The sequence below is a fragment of the Galeopterus variegatus genome, unplaced genomic scaffold (genome assembly GCF_000696425.1).
Source record: "Galeopterus variegatus unplaced genomic scaffold, G_variegatus-3.0.2 Scaffold5813, whole genome shotgun sequence".
NCBI classification, from domain to species: Eukaryota; Metazoa; Chordata; class Mammalia; order Dermoptera; family Cynocephalidae; genus Galeopterus; species Galeopterus variegatus.
Genome location: NW_007731924.1, coordinates 23,409 through 24,703, shown reverse-complemented (window position 1 = coordinate 24,703; position 1,295 = coordinate 23,409). Strand labels below are relative to the sequence as shown.

The following is a 1,295-nucleotide window of genomic DNA, read 5'->3' as shown; positions in this document are numbered from 1 at the left end:
ACTAAATACAGGCTTTTTTTTTTTTTTTAAATTAAAGTAATTGAAACAAATTTTCTGAGGCTGGATAGTTTAGTGGTTAAATGCAGAGACGTGAACCAGATTACCTGAGTTTGAATTCCGTTCAGGGTGTTACCAGCTGTGTAACATTGGACACCTCATGTAACTTTTCTGTGTCTCAGTTTTCACATTTGAAAAAGGGGATGATAAAGTGCTTATTTTGTAGAATTAAAGGAGATAATATAAGGGGTCTTCAAAACGTTCATGGAAAGATTCATATTATCTTTTAATTCAAAATTTTCCACAGACTTTTTGAAGTACCCTTTTACAAATAAAGCACTTAGAATAGGGCTTTGCACGTAGAAGTACAGTTTGGGTGTTATTCATGATGATGATGGTGGTGGTGATGAAAATTGGAAAGTCCTCAGTTTACAAGATCGTAAATCAGAAGTGATCCATGTGACTAGAGGAGTCTTCAGTTTACAAGAGAACATCCTTCAGAGTTCTTTTCCAGGGCAGTCTCCATCTTTTGTACAGCAATGGGACTTGCCACAGTTCTGGGACCTTGTCTGTTATGCAAGACAGGACATAATTTACCTTTCATTGCTCATTACTTGTTTCTTACAGTTTTTGTATTCATTCCAAGAGGTCCTCGGGTGTAGGGGTCCTGTCTGATTTTTTAAACCCCATGGCAGTAGTTTTGAGCTCCTGTCCCTCTTTGGTATGTCCAGTTGACCCCGTGCCTGTGTTTGTGTCTGCAGGACTGGAATGTCACATGGTACACCAGCAATCCCGATTTCACCAAGTGCTTTCAGAACACTGTCCTCGTGTGGGTGCCTTGTTTTTATCTCTGGGCCTGTTTCCCCTTCTACTTCCTCTATCTCTCGCGACATGACCGGGGCTACATTCAGATGACACATCTCAACAAAGCCAAAACTGTAAGTCACTTGGGATTTTGTCGTGGTGGGGGTTGTGCATGTGCGCATGTGAGTGCACCTGGTGGGGAGCAGCGGTTGATGGAAATTGACATTTTTCTCCTATTTAATTGACCCTAAGTTCCTTTTTCTAGAAGGCAGAAGAATAATGTGGATAAAAGCTGCAGCTCTGGAGTGAAACATGGCTTCCAGTCCTGACTCTGTCACTTACTGGCTGTGTGCCCTTGAGCAAATGTTTTAACCTCCCCGAGCCTCAGTTTCTCCATTTATGCAATGGGGAAAATTAGGCTATTTCTCAAAGGATTATCAGAAGATTATCAGAAGATCTTTCTCCCTTACCAAGGCTATCCCCTTTTTATTTAA

The 1,295-nt window shown here is 41.2% G+C and overlaps 1 protein-coding gene across 1 annotated transcript in view; it reads left to right on the top strand.

The window, feature by feature from the left end:
- Positions 1-576: 576 nt before the first annotated feature.
- The window catches only part of LOC103605438 (multidrug resistance-associated protein 1-like), a gene marked incomplete at its 3' end in the record, with an annotated part of 12,861 nt that continues 12,142 nt past the window's right edge, over positions 577-1,295 (top strand). The window contains exon 1 of the mRNA XM_008590025.1: positions 577-935. Coding sequence (XP_008588247.1) covers positions 909-935 — 27 coding nt within the window. The remainder of the gene's footprint in view (positions 936-1,295) is intronic.